The sequence below is a fragment of the Chiloscyllium plagiosum genome, unplaced genomic scaffold (assembly GCF_037043375.1).
Source record: "Chiloscyllium plagiosum isolate Xiang-an unplaced genomic scaffold, Cpla_swu_hap1 HiC_scaffold_5, whole genome shotgun sequence".
Classification (NCBI taxonomy): Eukaryota; Metazoa; Chordata; class Chondrichthyes; order Orectolobiformes; family Hemiscylliidae; genus Chiloscyllium; species Chiloscyllium plagiosum.
In genome coordinates this window covers 117,495,990-117,511,152 of record NW_028270143.1, presented here as the reverse complement: position 1 = coordinate 117,511,152, position 15,163 = coordinate 117,495,990, and the positions used below count along the sequence as shown (strand labels likewise).

General features: G+C 44.3%; 1 protein-coding gene across 4 annotated transcripts in view; it reads right to left on the bottom strand.

Annotated features, from left to right (window-relative positions):
- obscnb (obscurin, cytoskeletal calmodulin and titin-interacting RhoGEF b) overlaps nt 1-15,163 on the bottom strand; it is a 799,195-nt gene that overhangs the window by 648,061 nt on the left and 135,971 nt on the right. For all 4 annotated transcript variants that reach the window (XR_015757277.1, XM_087987576.1, XM_087987577.1 and 1 more), the window contains exons 14-15: nt 6,451-6,726; nt 948-1,214 (exon numbers count right to left, since the gene is read on the bottom strand). Coding sequence is in view for 3 of the 4 variants with exons in the window: in XM_087987576.1 (XP_087843702.1) it covers nt 948-1,214; nt 6,451-6,726 (543 nt within the window). In the remaining variant the exon portion in view is untranslated. The remainder of the gene's footprint in view (nt 1-947; nt 1,215-6,450; nt 6,727-15,163) is intronic.

The window sequence follows — 15,163 nt, the reverse complement described above, 5'->3', positions numbered from 1 at the left end:
TACTCAAAGTTAGATTAGATTCCCTACAGCATGGGAACGGGTCCTTCGGCCCAACAAGTCCACAACGACCTTCCGAAGAGTAACGCACCCAAACCCATTTCCCTCTGAATGATGTATCTAACATGGCCAATTCACCTAACCTGCACATCTTTTGGATTGTGGGAGGAAACTGGAGTAAACACACACACACAGGGAGAACGTGCAAACTTCACACAATCGCCCAAGAGTGGAATCGAACTCAGGTTCCTGGCGTTGTGAGGAAGCAGTGCTAACCACTGAGCCACCATGCCACCCCTTAGCAGGATATGTATTTTGGTATCCATCAGAAATCTGTGTTGGGGCCTCAATTATTCATAATATTCATTACTCAACTTGTTAAAAGCACAAAATATACTTTACATACTTCTAACTTATTATCAATATTAATATTAGCCAATGATATAAAACAAACACAATTTATTGCAAAAATCGAAACACAGTTCATAAAATGCAGCTGATTTAACTTAATGTACATTCCAACTTATTTGTAAGGTTTTTACTTTAAACTTATATTCTTCAGGTAAAAATATAAAATATTCAACATGCTCAACAGAGATTTTATGATACACCTTGTTTAATATCAGATTTATAGTATTTAACGTTTATATATATTTGGGTTGTACTTTTGCTTTTACCAGTTGAAAATGTATCTGCTTTCTCTTTTTTGATAGAAAACTATTTTCTAAAGAGCACAAAAAGTTATTATACTTTGTTATGCAAAATGCACATTTAGTAAAATGTAACTGATTATTGCAAGATTAAGAACATTAATACCAAATAATTTACATCAAAATCAGAATCTTCAGCATGGTGGAAAGGGGGAATGCATAATTTCTTCTGTCAGTAAAATGTTCACTGTGAAAAACTTTAGTTAACTAAGCACATCAAAAACTCAATGAAGTAGTTACCCTTAGTAGTCAACTTAGCAGTTGTAACATCATCCTTTGATTCACACTGATATTCTCCCTCATCCTCAGCAGTTACTTCACAGATGGTCAAGCATCGTTTCTGTCCATCCGCTCGTATTTTTAGCCTTCGGCTTGGTTTGATTTCTGTTCCATTATGCCGCCATAAGACGTCACCCTTTGCTTGATTTAATTCACATATAAGCTCAACTGTTTTACTGCACAGCGCATTTACATTTTCAAGCTTCTTTGTAAACAAGATGGGTAACTCTACGAGGAAAGCATAATTCCAGTAAGCACCAATTTGAGCTTTTTTTAAAAAAAATAACTTTTTCTCCAAGGTTACTACCCTACAACTTACAATATCACAATGAAAAGCCCAACGAAGGGAGGAAACATAGAGTATAGAATATAAAACATGACAGTGCAGTACACGCCCTTTGGCCCTTGATGTTGTGCTGACCTGTGAAACCCAACTGAAGCCCATCTAATTGTATCCGTTGCTCCCGATGCGGTCTCCTCTACATTGGGGAGACTGGGCGCCTCCTAGCAGAGCGCTTTAGGGAACATCTCCGAGACACCCGCACCAATCAACCAAACCGCCCCGTGGCCCAACATTTCAACTCCCCCTCCCACTCTGCCGAGGACATGGAGGCCCTGGGCCTCCTTCACCACCGCTCCCTCACCACCAGACGCCTGAAGGAAGAACGCCTCATCTTCCGCCTCGGAACACTTCAACCCCAGGGCATCAATGTGGACTTCAACAGCTTCCTCATTTCCCCTTCCCCCACCTCATCCTAGTTTCATACTTCCAGCTCCACACTGTCCCCTTGACCTGTCCGGACTTGTCCGACCTGCCTAGCTCCTTTTCCACCTATCCACTCCACCCACTCCTCCCTGACCTATCACCTTCATCTCCTCCCCAACTCACCTATTGTACTCTATGCTACTTTCTCCCCATCCCCACCCTCCTCTAGCTTATCTCTCCATGCTTCAGGCTCTCTGCCTTTATTCCTGATGAAGGGCTTTTGCCCGAAACGTCAATTTTGCTGCTCGTCGGATGCTGCCTGAATTGCTGTGCTCTTCCAGCACCACTGATCCAGAATCTGTCCTATATCTATCACCCCTCAATTTAAAGCTATGCCCCCTCGTGCTAGCCATCACCATCCGAGGAAAAAGGCTCTCACAGTCCCCACCCTATCTAATCTTCTGATCATTTGTATGTCTCTATTAAGTCATCTCTTAACCATCTTCTCGCTTAACAAAAACAGCCTCAAGTCCCTCAACCTTTCCTCATAACACCTTCCCTCTATACCAGGCAACATCTTGGTAAATCTCATCTGCACCCTTTCCAATGCATCCACATCCTTCCTATAATGCAGTGACCAGAACTGGACACAAAATTCCAATTGCAGCCGCACCAGAATTTTGTACACTGCAATAACCTCATGGTTCCAAAACTCAATCCCTCTACCAATAAAAGCTAACACACTATGCGCCTTCTTAACAATCCTATCAACCTGGTTGCAACTTTCAGGAATCTATGCACATAGACACAGAGATCTCTCTGCTCATCCACACTACCAAGAATCTTACCATTAGCTAAGTACTCTTTACTTTTGTTGCTCTTTCCAAAGTAAATCACCTCACACTTTTCTGCATTAAACTCTATTTGCCACTTCTCAGCCCAGTTCTGTAGCTTATCTCTGTCCCTCTGTAACCTGCAACATCCTTCAGCACTGTCCACAACTCCACCGACTTCAGTGTCATCGGCAAATTTACTAACCCATCCTTCTATGCCCTCTTCCAGATCATTCATAAAAATGACTAACAGCAGTGGCACCAAAATAGATCCTTGCGGTACACCACTAGTAACTGAACTGCAGGATGAACATTTCCCATCAACCACCATCCTCTGTCTTCTTTCAGCTAGCCAATTTCTGATCCAAACTGCTAAATCACCCTCAATCCCATGCCTCCACAATTTCTGCAAAAGCCTACCATGGGGAACCTTATCAAACACTTTACTGATATTCATATACACCACATCAACCGCTTTACACTTATCCACCTGTTTAGTCATCTTCTCAAAGAACTCAGTAAGGTTTGTGAGGCACGATCTGCCCTTCACAAAACCATGTTGACTATCCCTAATCAAATGATTCCTTTCTAGATGATTATAAATCTTAACTCTTATAATCCTTTCCAACACTTTACACACAACGGAAGTAACGCTCACTGGTCTATAATTACCAGGGTTGTCTCTACTCCCCTTCTTGAACAAGGGGACAACATTTGCTATCCTCCAGTCTTCTGGCACTATTCCTGTAGACAATGATGACATAAAGGTAAAAGTCAAAGGCTCTGCAATCTCCTCCCTGGTTTCCCAGTTAGTCCCAAGATAAATCCCATCCGGCCCAGGGGACCTAAATCTATTATCACACTACACAGAATTACTAACAATTCCTCCTTGTCAACCTCAATCCCATCTAGTCTAGTAGCCTGTATCTCAGTATTCTTCTCGACAACATTGTCTTTTTCCTGGGTGAATACTGATGAAAAATACTCATTTATCGCCTCTTTTATCTCTTCAGACCCCACGCATAACTTCCCACTACTGTCCTTGATTGGCCCTAATCTTACTCATGTCATTCTTTTATTCCTGGCATACCCATAGAAAGCTTTAGGATTTTCCTTGATCTTACCTGCCAAAGACTTCTCATGTACCCTCCTAGCTCTTCCTAGATTTTTCTTTAGATCCCTCCTGGTTGACCTGTAACTCAAGCGCCCCAACTGAGCCTTTACATCTCATCTTTACATAAGGCTCCTTCTTCCTCTTGAAGAGATTCAACTTCTCTAGTAAACCACAGCTTCCGCACTCGACCACTTCCTCCCTACCTGACAGGTACATACTTATCCAGGACCCGCAGTAGCTGCTCCTTGAACAAGCTCCGCATTTCAATTGTGCCCATCCCCTGCAGTTCCTTCCCCATCATATGCATCCTAAAACTTGCCTAATCGCATCATAATTGCTTTTCCCCCAGCTGTAACTCTTGTCCTGCGGTACATACCTATCTCTTTTCATCGTTAAAGTAAACGTTACCGAATTGTGGTCACTTTCACCAAAGTGCTCACCTACTCCAAATCTAACACCTGGCCCGGTTCATTACCCAGTACCAAATCCAATATGGCATCGCCCCTTCTTGGCCTATCTACATATGATGTCAGGAAACCCTCCTGCACATATTGGACAAAAACTGACCCATCTAAAGTACTTGAACTATAGTATTCCCAGTCAATATTTGGAAAGTTAAAAGCTCTCATAGCAACTATCCTGTCACTCTCATTCCTATCGAGTTTCATCTTTGCTATCCTATCCTCTCCATCTCTGGAACTATTTGGAGGCCTATAGAAAACTCCCAAAAGGGTAACCTCTCCCTTCCTGTTTCTAAACTCAGCCCATACTATCTCAGTAGACAAGCCCTCATCAAACGTCCTTTCTGCCACCATAATACTGTCCTTGACTAACAATGCCACACCTCTTTTACCACTTTCCCTGTTCTTACTGAAACATCTAAACCCCGGAACCTACAATAATCATTCTAGGCCCTGCTCTAGCCACGTATCCAAAATGGTCACACGACCGAGGTCCCAGGTACCAGCTCATGCTGCAAGTTCACCCACCTTATTCCAGATGCTCCTGACGTTGAAGTAGACACACTTCAAACCACCTTCCTGTTGGCTGGTACACTCGTGCAACCTTGAAACCTTATTCACGACCTCAGTACTCTCCTGTACCTGGAGCTACAATTCAGGTTCCCATTCCCCTGCTGAATTAAACTCTCCCGAAGAGCACTAGCAAATTCCACTCCCCCCCACTCCCAACCACTCCATCTCCTCTGGTTCAGGATCTGGACCATCCCGTTTGTTGAAGTTCCACCTCCCCCAGAATGAGTCCCAGTTATCCAGTATCTGAATCCCTCCCTCCTGCACGATTCGTGTAGCCACGTGTTCAAAACTTCTCTCTCCGTATTCTTGTCTTACACCTCCACCCTTGAACCCCACCCCTCCAATTGCAATAAGGACAGAATACCACCCCCAGGTCCTCACCTTTCACCCACCAATCTCTAGATACATCGCATCATCCTCCATCATTTCTGTCACCTACAAACAGACCCCACCAGCAGGGATATATTTCCCTCCCCACCCCATCTGCGTTCTGGAGAGACCATTCTGTCCATGACTCCCTTGTTCGGACCACGCCCCCCACACCAACCCACCTTCCACTCCTGGCACCTTCCCCTGCCACTGCAAGAAGTGTAAAACCTGCACCCATACCTGCCCCCTCACCTCTGTCCAAGACTCCAAAGTATCTTTCTACATCCAACAGAGATTTACCTCATTCATGTATTGTGTCCATTGCTCTCGATGTGGTCTCCTTTACATTGGTCAGACTTGATGCCAACTTGCAGAACATTTAAGAGACCATCTCTGGGATGCACACACTAAACAACCCCACCGCCCTGTGGCCAAACACTTTAACTCCCCCTCCCACTCCACCAAGGACATGTAAGTCCAGGGCCTCCTCCATCACTAAACTCTAGCCACCCAACGTCTGGAGGAAGAATGCTTTATCTTCCACTTGGGATCCTCCAACCACATGGGATCAATGTGGATTTCACCAGTTTCCTCATTTCCCCTTGCCCCACCTTATCCAAGATCCAACCTTCCAACTCAGCACCGTTCTCTTGAACTGTCCTACCTATCCATCTTCCTTCCTACCTATCCACTCCACTTTCCTCTCTGACCTATCACCTCATCCCCACCTTCATCTGTCTATCGCATTCCCAGCTACCTACTCCCCAGCCCCACAACCCCCCCATTTATCTCTCAGACCACTTGGGTCACCCCTTATTCCTGATGAAGAGGTAATGCTCAAAACATCGACTTTACTGCTCCTTGGATGCTGCCTGACCTGCTGTGCTTTTCCAGCACCACACTCTTTCACTCTGATCTCTAGCATCTGCAGCCCTCACTTTCTACGCAGGATTGAGTCTTCACACAGTAAAGATTAATATGCTGAGGCAAGCATTTTGGGCAAGACGGTGGCAAGGTGATTAGCACTGTTGCTTTTCAGTGCCAGGGATCCGGATTCAATTCTAATCTCAAACAACTGTTTTGTGTAGAGTTTGCACATTCTCCCCATGTCTGCATATATTTCCACTGGGTGCTCCAGTTTCCTCCACAGCGCAGAATGTGCAGGTTTGATGGATTTGCCATCCTAAATTGCCCCATAGTAACTAGGGACATGCAGGCTAGGTGGATTTAGCCATGGGGTTCCAGGGATGGGAGGAAAGAGGGTCTGGGTGGAATGTTCTTTGGATGGGTCAGTTTAGACTTGATGGGCTGAATGGCCTGTGTCTGCACTGTAGGAACTCTATGATTCTATGATATGGAATTAGTAAAGCGATGACAAATACTGAGATCTTCTTGGATTGTTACTAACCTGTAACCTGAATGGCAAAGGTCAATTTTTCTTTAGCTGCTTCACATACGTATTCACCTCCATCTTTTAGCTCCACATTCTCAATGATAAGCTTGCAAATTTTGCCATGGGATTCAATTTTCCATTTTTTACTCGAACTGAGAAGTTTTCCATTTCTAAACCATCTGACTTCAGTTTTGGAATCTGACACTTCACAGCTAAGACTTGCATTCTCTGACTTTTGAACTTTCACAACCTTCTGAACGGCATCTTTATTAGCAAATCCTGATTCCAATTCTACAATGAAGGAAAATCCAGTTAGTGCACCAATATGAATGTGCAAAAATACCACTAACCAATGAGAGTTTGCAGTCATATTCCTAACTTTGAGACTTGTCTAGGATCATGTCCCACCTGACCTTGAAGTGTATCATAAGCTGTTCAACCACGTTGATCAAAAGTATTAAATATACCATGGATTTCATCTCAAACTTATCAAAGCATTCATTAGGGTTGGGGGAATGGATTGGGTGGGTCATTCTTTGGAGGGTGAAGGGCCTATTTCCACACTCGGGATTCTTCTCAAAAAAAAACATTACCTTAGACAAAGGAATTCAGGAAGAGTTCCAGACTAAACATGTTTGGGTCATTTCTGATAAGCAATTGCATTACAGATGTTCTGAGGGAGGATATTCCTCGGAATGCATCGAGGGAAGTTATTTGTGTGGAACTGAGAAATAAGAAAGCGATTATCACCTGATTGGGATTGTATTAAAGAGCCGCTAATGGTTAGAGGAAAATTGAGAAACACATTTGTAAGGAGATCTGTTATTTGTAAGAATAATAGGGTGGTTATAGTAGGGGATTTTAACTTTCCGAAGAAGACTGGGATTGCCATAGTGTTAACGGTTTAAATGGAGAGGAATTTGTTAAGGGTGTACAAGAAAATTTTCTGATTCAGTATGTGGATGTACCTAGTAGAGAAGGTGCAAAACTTGACTTACCTTTGGGAAATAAGGCAGGGTAGGTGACCAAGGTGTCAGTGGGTGAGCACTTTGGAGCCAGTGACTATAAACCTGTTAGTTTTAAAATAGTGATGGAAAAGGTTAGACTAGATCTAAAAGTTGAAGTTTTAAATTGGTGCAAGGTCAATTTTGACGGTATTAGGCAAGAACTTTCAAAAGCTGACTGGGGGCAGATGTTCACAGATAAAGGGTCAGCTGGAAAATTTGAAGCCTTCCAAAATGAAAAAACGAGAGTCCAGAGACAGTATATTCCCTGTTAGGGTGAAAGGAAAGGCTGGTAGGTACCGGGAATGCTGGATGAGTCATAGAGTCATAGAGATGTACAGCACGGAAACAGACCCTTCGGTCCAACTCGTCCATGCCAACCAGATATCCCAAACCAATCTAGCACCACCTGTCAGCAGAGAAATTGAGGTTTTGGTGAAGAAAAAGAAGGAAGCATATGTCAGATATAGACAAGATAGATCAAGTGAATCCTTAGAAGGGTATAAAGGCAGTAGGAGTAAACTTAAGAGGGAAATCAGGAGGGCAAAAATGTGAGCATGAGATAGCTTTGGCAAATAGAGATAAGGAGAATCCAAAGGGTTTTTATAAATACATTAAGGTCAAAAGGGTAACATGGGAGAAAACGGAGACCCTCAAAGATCACCAAGGCAGCCTATGTGTGGAGCTGCAGGACATGGGGTAGATAACTAAAAGAGTATTTTGCATCAGTGTTTACTGTAGAGGAGGGCATGGAAGATATAGAATGTAGGGAAATAGATGGTGATAACTTGAAAAATGTCCATTTTACAGTGGAAGAGGTGCTGGATGTCTTGAAATGCATAAAAATGGATAAATCCCCAGAACCTGATCAGGTGTAGCCTAGAACTCTGTGGGAAGTTGGGGAAGTGATTGCTGGGCCCCTTGCTGAGATATTTGTATCGTCGATAGTGACACGTGAGGTGCCAGAAGACTGGAGGTTGGCTAACATGGTGCCACTATTTAAGAAGGTGGTAAGGAAAAGCCACGGAACTATAGACTGGTCAGCCTGATAGCGGTGGTGGGCAAGTTGTTTGAGGGAATTCTGAGGGACAGGATGTATTTGGAAAGGCAAGACTGATTAGGGATCGAATCGACACGGACATTTACTATAAATCGACTGTTAGGGGGTAGTGTAATTTTTAAACGGTTAGCTGCATTTTAGTCTTTTCTACCTTATAGTAAACACAAGCAGACACTCGAAACTGTTGCCGGACCTCCCCCATGTTTTTATGAATGAAACAATTGTAACAGCTTTCCTCGATAGTTGAGAGACCGCCCTTAACCACAGTTGTACAACATCATCCATATAAGGAAAGAACGGGGAGCTCGAACACTGATTGGCCAAGTGAATAACAAAATAATCGCAGGCACCAGAACCCAAATAAGGAAAACAGTGGGGAACCCTAGCACTCATTGGTCAAGACAGCAGTAGGAGACCCAGCCCACATATACGTGTATATAATGCGTGGAGATTACTATGCTTGTATGTGTACCCACGGGAACAACACCCGACTTTGCAAAGTTGAATGAAAAGTTTTGGACAGGCTCCTCCGTGTCTTTGTTCCTGGGAAGGGAAATAAAAGTGCCGGAGCTGGGGCCGGACAGCCGCTTATCTCGCACACGACCTACTCCCACAGCTACCTAGACTACACCTCCTCCCACCCTGCCCCCTGTAAAAACGCCAACCCATATTCCCAATTCCTTCGTCTCCACCGCATCTGCTCCCAGGAGGACCAGTTCCAAAACCGTACAACCCAGATGGCCTCCTTCTTCAAGGACCACAATTTCCCGCCAGATATAGTCGACGATGCCCTCCACCGCATCTCTTCCACTTCCCGCTCCTCCGCCCCTGAGCCCCGCCCCTCCAACCGCCACCAGGACAGAACCCCACTGGTCCTCACCTACCACCCCACCAACCTCCATGTACAACGTATCATCCGCCGTCATTTCCGCCACCTCCAAACGGACCCCACCACCAGTGATATATTTCCCTCCCCTCCCCTATCAGCGTTCCGAAAAGACCACTCCCTCCGTGACTCCCTCGTCAGGTCCACACCCCCCACCAACCCAACCTCCACTCCCGGCACCTTCCCCTGCAACCGCAAGAAATGCAAAACTTGCGCCCACACCTCCCCCCTTACTTCCCTCCAAGGCCCCAAGGGACACTTCCATATCCGCCACAAATTCACCTGCACCTCCACACACATCATCTATTGCATCCGCTGCACCCGATGTGGCCTCCTCTATATTGGGGAGACAGGCCGCCTACTTGCGGAACGTTTCAGAGAACACCTCTGGGACACCCGGACCAACAAACCCAACCACCCCGTAGCCCAACACTTTAACTCCCCCTCCCACTCCACCAAGGACATGCAGGTCCTTGGACTCCTCCATTGCCAGACCATGGCAACACGACGGTTGGAGGAAGAGCGCCTCATCTTCTGCCTGGGAACCCTCCAACCACAAGGGATAAACTCAGATTTCTCCAGTTTCCTCATTTCCCCTCCCCCCACCTTGTCTCAGTCAAATCCCTCGAACTCAGCATCGCCTTCCTAACCTGCAATCATCTTCCTGACCTCTCCGCCCCCACCCCACTCCGGCCTATCACCCTCACCTTGACCTCCTTCCACCTATCGCATTTCCGAAGCCCCTCCCCCAAGTCCCTCCCCCCTATCTTTTATCTTAGCCTGCTGGACACACTTTCCTCATTCCTGAAAAAGGGCTTATGCCCGAAACATCGATTCTCCTGTTCCTTGGATGCTGCCTGACCTGCTGCGCTTTTCCAGCAACACATTTTCAGCTCTGATTAGGGATAGTCAACATGGCACTCTGGGTGGGAAATCATGTCTCATGAATGTGATAGAGTTTTTTCAGTAAGTAACAAAGTGATTTGATGAGGGCAGAGCAGTGGATGCAATCGATATAGACTTCAGTAAGGCATTCAACAAGGTTCCTCATGGGAGACAGATTAGCAAAGTTACATCTCATGGGATACAGGGAGAACTATCATTTGGAGACAGACTTAGCTCAAAGTAGAAGACAGAAGGTGATGGTGGAGGGTTGCTTTTCAGATGGGAGGCCTGTGACCAGAGGACTGCCACAAGGATCAGTGCTAGGTCCATTACTTTTCGTCATTTATATAAATGATTTGGATATGAACATAGGAGGTTTAGTTAGTAAGTTTGTAGATGACACCAAACCTGGAGGTGTATGGACAGCGAAGAAGTGGGAGTGGGAAATTGTGTTGGAGTCCAAAGAGATAGGGGAGGTGCTATATGAATATTTTTTGTCAGTATTCACACTGGAAAAAGACAATATTATCAAGACTACTGAGACACAGGCTATGGGATTTACCCGAGGATTCTTTGAGAAGCTAGGGAGGAGATTGCAGAGTCTTTGGTTTTTAACTTTATGTTGTCAATGACAGAAAAGTAGTACCAGAAGATTGGAAGATAGCAAATGTTGTTCCCTTGTTCAAGAAGGGGAGTAGAGACAACTCTGGTAATAATAGACCATTGACCCTTACTTCAGTTGTGGGTAAAGTGTTGGAAAGAATTATGAGAGATAGGATTTATAATCATCTAGAAAGGAATCATTTGATTAGGAATAGTCAACACGGTTTTGCGAAGGGTACATTGTGCCTTACAAACCTTACTGAGTTCTTTGAGAAGATGACTAAATAGGTGGATGAGGGTAAAGCAGTTGATGTGGTGTATATGATTTCAGTTGAGAATGTGGGTGCTGGAAAAGCACAGCAGGTCAGGCAGCATCCGAGGACCAGGAGAATTGACATTTTGGACATAAGCCCTTCATCAGGAATTTGTTGATTTTCCTCCTCATCAGATGCTGCCTGACCTACTGTGCTTTTCCAGCACCACACTTTCAAATCTGATCTCCAGCATCTGCAGTCCTCACTTTCTCCTGTATATGGATTTCAGTAAAGCATTTGATAAGGTTCCCCATGGAAGGCTATTGCAGAAAATACAGAGGCATGGGATTGAGGGTGATTTAGCGGTTTGGATCAGAAATTGGCTAGGTGATAGTGGTTGGCTAGCTGGTGATGGTTGATGGGAAATGTTAACCCTGGAGTTCAGTTACTACTGGTATACTACAAGGATTGATTTTAAGGCCACTGCTATTTGTCACTTACATAAATGAACTGGATGAGGTTAGTAAATTTGCGGATGACACTAAGGTCGGTGGAGTTGTGGATATTGCGAAGGATGTTGCAGTTTACAGAGGGACATTAATAAGCTGCACAGCTGGGTTGAGAGGTGGCAAATGGAGTTTAATGCAGAAAAGTGTGAGGAGTAACAGGAACAAAGAGTACTGGGCTAATGGTAAGATTCTTGGCAGTGTCAATGAGCAGAGAGATCTCAGTGTCTGTGTACATAGATCCCTGAAAGCTGCCACCAGGTTGATAGGGTTGTTAAGGCAGCACACAGTATGTTCACTTTTATTGGTAGAGGGATTGAGTTTCCGAGCCATGAGGTCATGCTGCAGCTGGACAAAACTCTTGTGCGGCCACACTTGGAGTATTGTGTAGATTTCTGGTCACCGCATTATAGGAACGATGTGGAAGCTTTGGAAAGGGTGCAGAGAGGATCTACTAGGACGTTGCCTAGTATAGAGAAAAGGTCTTATGAGGAATGGCTGATGGACTTGAGGCTGTTTTTGTTAGAGAGAAGAAGGTTGAGAGGTGATTTAATTGAGACATATAAGATAATCAGAGGGTTAGATAGAGTGGACAGTGAGTGTCTTTTTTCCTCAGATGGTGATGGCTAGCACAACGGGACATAGCTATAAATTGAGGGGAGATAGATAAAGGACAGATGTCAGAGGCAGTTGCTGTACTCAGAGAGTAGTAGGGGCATGGAATGCCCTGCCTGCAGCAGCAGTAGACTCGCCAACATTAAGGGCATTTAAATAGTCATTGGATAGACATTTGGATGAAATTGGAATAGTGTAGGTTAGATGAGTTTCATATTGATTCCACAGGATGTTCGCAATGTTGAGGGCAGAAGGACCTGTGCTGCGCTATAATGCTCTGCGCTATAATGCTCTATGTTCTATGCAGCACAACGGGATCTTGATCAGATGGGTCAATGGGCTGAGGAATGGCAGATGACATTTAATTTAGATAAATGCGAGGTGCTGCATTTTGGAAAAGCAAACCTTAGCAGGACTTCTACACTTAATGGTAAAGTCCTAGGGAGTGTTGCTGAACAAAGAGACCTTAGAGTGCAGGTTTATAGCTGCTTGAAAATAGAGTTGCAGTTAGATAGGATAGTGAAGAAGGCGTTGGTGTGCTTTCCTTTATTGGTCAGAGAATTGAGTACAGGAGTTGGGAGATCATGTTGCAGCTGTACTGGACATTGGTTAGGCCACTGTTGGAATATTGCATGCAATTCTGGTCTCAGCCTCCAAAGGATGTTGCCAGGGTTGGAGGATTTGAGCTATAGGAAGAGGCTGAACAGGCTGGGGCTGTTTTCCTTGGAGCGTTGGAATCTGAATGGTGACCTTATAGAGGTTTACAAAATTATGAGGGGCATGGATAGGGTAAATAGACAAAGTCTTTTCCCTGGGGTCGGGGAGTCCAGAACTAGAGGGCATAGGTTTAGGGTGAGAGGGGAAAGATATAAAAGAGACCTAAGGGGCAACTTTTTCACACAGAGGGTGGTACGTGTATGGAATGAGCGGCCAGAGGAAGTGGTGGAGGCTGGTACAATTGCAACATTTAAGAGACATTTGGATGGGTATATGAATAGAAGGGTTTAGAGGGATATGGGCTGGGTTCTGGCAGGTGGGATTAGATTGGGTTGGGATATCTGGTCGGCATGGACGGATTGGACCGAAGAGTCTGTTTCTATACTGTACATCTATGACTCTATGACCCTGTTTCACCCATATCCCTCTGAACACTTCTTGTTCATAAACTCATCCAGATGCTTTTTAAATGTTATCTTCAGTTAATTTGTTTAATAAACTTCTTTCCTATTGCTAAAACCAAATCTTCAACATTGCATGTTAATGTTTCATTGAGAGACCACATTGTTAAAACCAAAACAAATCAGAATCTGATCTGTCAATCAGCCAGATTTCAGTCTGGGATCTGACATGTCTAGTATAACATTGACTGGGATTATAACAACGTCAAGAAATGTCTTCTCCCAGAAGTTAAAAATCACACAACACTATGTTACAGTCTAACAGATTAATTTGGAAGTAGTAGCTTTCATAGTGCTGCTCCTTTATCAGGTAACTAGTGGGGCAGGATCATAAAATACGGAATTTATAGCAAAATTTCACAGTTTCATGCAATTAAAACAATATATTGGAAAACTAGATTGCTGTTGAGTCTTTCATCTTTTAGTTGCAGGTTTTGGTTCATTAATATGTAAACCCAGAATTTCTTTTAAGTCATGTTCTCAAGATAACATAAGATTTTATTAAAAAAAGTGACATCTCAGCACAGACAATGTATTAAAGGTGTGAGGTTAGAGTCTGTCTGTATCCCAATTAGTTCTTTTCCCAGAGTAGAAATTTATAAAATGTTACATGGATTCACTGCCTGCACTGGCTGCTTGCAATTGTATACTCTTTGATCAAAAATAGAATGTATCTGCAAATGGGAGTTCACCCCTTAGGGTGTGTGTGTGTGTGTGTGTGTGTGTGTGTGTGTGTGTGTGTGTGTGTGTGTGTGTGTGTGTGTGTGTGTGTGTGTGTGTGTGTGTGTGTGTGTGTGTGTGTGTGTGTGTGTGTATGCGCATGAGAGAGTGTGTGTTTGCATGTGTGCATGCTTGGTAGAGTATGTGCATGAGTGTGATGGATTATAAGCCTGTGAGAGAGTGTGTGCGTGGGTGTGAGTGTGGGGAGTGTATGTGTGTGTCGAGAAAGAGCGTGTGTATGACACAGAGTCTGCATGAGTGTGTATATAAGAGTGTGTTTGCATGTGTGTGTGAAGAGTGTATAGTGTAGTGGGGTCACCTGTAGTGTGACATGAACCCAAGGTCCAGGATGAGGCCATCCTCATGGGTACCAAACTTGGCTATCAGCCTCTGCTCGGCTACTCTGCATTTTGCATATCCTGAAGTCCGCCTTGAAGGAATGGTCACCCAAAGATCCAAGGCCGAATGTCCCTGACTACTGAAATGTTCCTTCGGGAAACAATGCAGAGCGACCAAGCAAAGGCTGATAGCTAAGTGTGGTACACATGAGAATGGTCTCAACTGGGACCCTGGGTTCATGTCACTCTACAGATGACCCCACTAATCTATATACACACACACACACACACTCAAACACATGTTCTCTCTGAGACACACACATACAACCCCCAACTCACACCCACGCCCACATCCTCTCACAAGCTCATACTCCATCACACACACACACACATAGACTTATAGGTGTGTATTTCCATTTGCAGAATTGTATTTGCAGATACATTCATTTTTGCTCAAAAAGCATCAATGCAGGCAATCAATCCATATAACATGTTATAAATTCCTACTTTGGAAACAGAACCATTCTGACTCAAGTTTGGGATACAGAGACTCTAACCTCACACCTTTAATACATTGGATAAAAGCAAATTACTGCAGATGCTGGAATCTGAAACCAAAAGAGAAAGTGCTGGAAAATCTCAGCAGGTCTGGCAGCTGACAAAGGGTCAGTTAGACTTG